Consider the following 2,736-nt stretch of genomic DNA (forward strand, 5'->3'; position numbering starts at 1 on the left):
GCGTGGCTGGGGGCTCCAGAGAGCAACAAGGGGCCCAGCACAGCCCTGCCTTGGGAAGGTGAATGTTCACACGTGGGAAATGCAGCCTAGAGGACCCATAAGAGAACAGGGAAAGCAAAAAACTGAGTCATTGAGGTGACGTTTCTATCAAGCAAAAAGCAAAAGGAGACTTGATTCCAGGTGCTGTGAGGGGGAAAAAAAAATCATGCCTGGCACGCTGGGGACTCTGTCACTTGTCTTGTAGGACACAGCTCCAGTTAAATGAGGAGTTTAAAAGTGATCCCAGCCCGTTGGGCCTTCTGTGTTGTTCCAAAACACTGCTTGGAGGTTTTGCTGTGGTGTCTGGGCTCAGCACCCCGGGCATGGCAGGATTTTGGGAGCATTGCTCTGCTGCCAGGCTGCAGGCCCTGCTGGGGCTGGAGCAGCTGCCAGGGCATCATGTACCGTGTGCCATGGTCCTTGGCAGACCAGAAGTGGTGGGGAGGGTTTTGGAGGGGCTGCTGGAGGCTGCAGGCAGGTCCCAGGGCTGTGGGTACACGGCTAGGGTGAGAACACGGTGGGGTTTGATTTTTGTAGGTGTTTTTTCCCCCTCCTCTCTCTTGACAAGAAGAAGGAGCTGTTATGGGCAGGATTCAGCCCATCCTCTCACCATGGGAAGCCTTTTCCCCTCCCCTGTCTGGAAGGCTTGTTTGGAAGAGGCTCTTGGGCTGCAAGTCAATGGCTTCAGGTCGTCAAGGGACAAAGCACCCTGAGTTCATTTAGGGTTAGGAAGGGAGAACAAAACATTGAAAATGGAATGCAGTCAAAGCCATGCTCAGTGAAGCAATGAAAACCTGCATGGAAACTGCCCTTCCAGGTAGTGAAGTGAGGATTCAGTGGGCAAGGAAGGGGTGGGAAGGGAGATGGGGCTGGGGCTCAACCCCAGGGTGCTGGTCAGGGCAGGGAGCTGCCTCCTCCCTCCTGGTGGGAAGGGCAGGAGGAGACCTGGGGTGGCAGGGAAAGGTGCTGCCAAGGCAGAGGAGCCTTGGGTTTTCCAAGGAAGTCCCAAACTGGGTGGCAAGCAGCTCTTGAACACACCTGTGGGGGAGGTTTCCAAACGGCTGGAGGCACTTGTTGACCTTGGGGAGGGTTTCCCAGATGTCCTGTGTTGCTGCTCATCCCTTTGAGCCTGGTTTTGGGGAGACTTATTAAAAACCCAGGGAGGACCGTGGGTGAAGGAGGGTCCAAGCAACCCTTTTCCAACTCTGTACCCCCTCCCCTGCTTCTACTTCCCCCACCTGTGGGGGAGGTTTCCAAACGGCTGGAGGCACTTGTTGACCTTGGGGAGGGTTTCCCAGATGTCCTGTGTTGCTGCTCATCCCTTTGAGCCTGGTTTTGGGGAGACTTATTAAAAACCCAGGGAGGACCGTGGGTGAAGGAGGGTCCAAGCAACCCTTTTCCAACTCTGTACCCCCTCCCCTGCTTCTACTTCCCCCCCCCCCAGGCTCACTCAATCCACACAGGACTGCCAGTTTTGAGGAGGGTTTCCCAGGCATCCCGTGTTGCTGCTCATCCTTTTGACCCTGTTTTTGGGGAGACTGTTTAAAAAGCCAGCAAACACCTTGGGGCTCAGGGTCAGGGGAGGGTTCCAAGAAGCCCTATGTCAACTCTGCACCCCCTCCCCTGCCTCTATCCCCCCCCCAGGCTCAGTTCTCAGTGCACTGCCAGTTTCAAAGGAGGGTTTCCCAGGCATCCCGTGTCTCTGCTCATCCCTTTGAGCCTGGTTTTGGGGAGACTTGGGGCAAGGGGTGGGGATTCCAAGCAACCCTCTGCTAACTCTGCACCCCCTCCCCTGCCTCTATCCCCCCCCCAGGCTCAGTTCTCAGTGCACTGCCAGTTTCAAAGGAGGGTTTCCCACGCATCCCATGTTGCTGCTCATTCCTTTTGACCCTGTTTTTGGGGGAGACTGTTTAAAAAGCCAGCAAACACCTTGGGGCTCGGGGTGAGGGGAGGGTTCCAAGAAGCCCTTTGCCAACTCTGCACCCCCTCCTCTTCCTCTATCTCCCCCCCAGGCTCAGTTCTCAGTGCACTGCCAGTTTCAAAGGAGGGTTTCCCACGCATCCCATGTTGCTGCTCATTCCTTTTGACCCTGTTTTTGGGGGAGACTGTTTAAAAAGCCAGCAAACACCTTGGGGCTCAGGGTCAGGGGAGGGTTCCAAGAAGCCCTATGTCAACTCTGCACCCCCTCCCCTGCCTCTGTCTCCCCCCCAGTCTCAGTTCTCAGTGCACTGCCAGTTTTGAGGAGGGTTTCCCAGGCATCCCGTGTTGCTGCTCATCCCTTTGAGCCTGGTTTTGAGGAGACTTTGAAAAAACCCAGTGAGCACCTTGGGGCAGAGGGTGAGGGAGGGATCCAAGGAACCCTTTGTCAACCCTGCACCTCTTCTCCTGGCTCTGGATCCCCCCCAGGCTCAGTTCTCAGTGCACTGCCAGTTTCAAAGGAGGGTTTCCCAGGCATCCTTTTTTGGGGGGGGAGACTTTTTAAGAACCCAGCTAACTCCGCACCCCCTCCCCTGCCTGTCTCCCCCCTTCCCCAGGCCCAGTTCACCGCGGACTGCCAGTTCCGGGAGCGTTTCCAGGAGAACAGCTACAACACCTACTCCTCGGCCGTTCACCGCAGCCCCCGCTCGGGTCGCCCCTGGTACGTGGCCCTCAACAAGCGGGGCAAAGCCAAGAGGGGCTGCAGCCCCAGGGCCAGAC

General features: G+C 56.8%; 1 protein-coding gene across 1 annotated transcript in view; it reads left to right on the top strand.

The window, feature by feature from the left end:
- Positions 1-2,573: 2,573 nt before the first annotated feature.
- Positions 2,574-2,736, top strand: part of LOC104392351 (fibroblast growth factor 5-like) — a gene marked incomplete at its 5' end in the record, with an annotated part of 44,427 nt that continues 44,264 nt past the window's right edge. Inside the window, one exon of the mRNA XM_010001744.1 lies at positions 2,574-2,729. Within this exon, the coding sequence (XP_010000046.1) occupies positions 2,574-2,729 (156 nt within the window). The remainder of the gene's footprint in view (positions 2,730-2,736) is intronic.

Source organism: Chaetura pelagica, unplaced genomic scaffold (genome assembly GCF_000747805.2).
Source record: "Chaetura pelagica isolate M959 unplaced genomic scaffold, ChaPel_1.0 scaffold1077, whole genome shotgun sequence".
Taxonomy (NCBI): Eukaryota; Metazoa; Chordata; class Aves; order Apodiformes; family Apodidae; genus Chaetura; species Chaetura pelagica.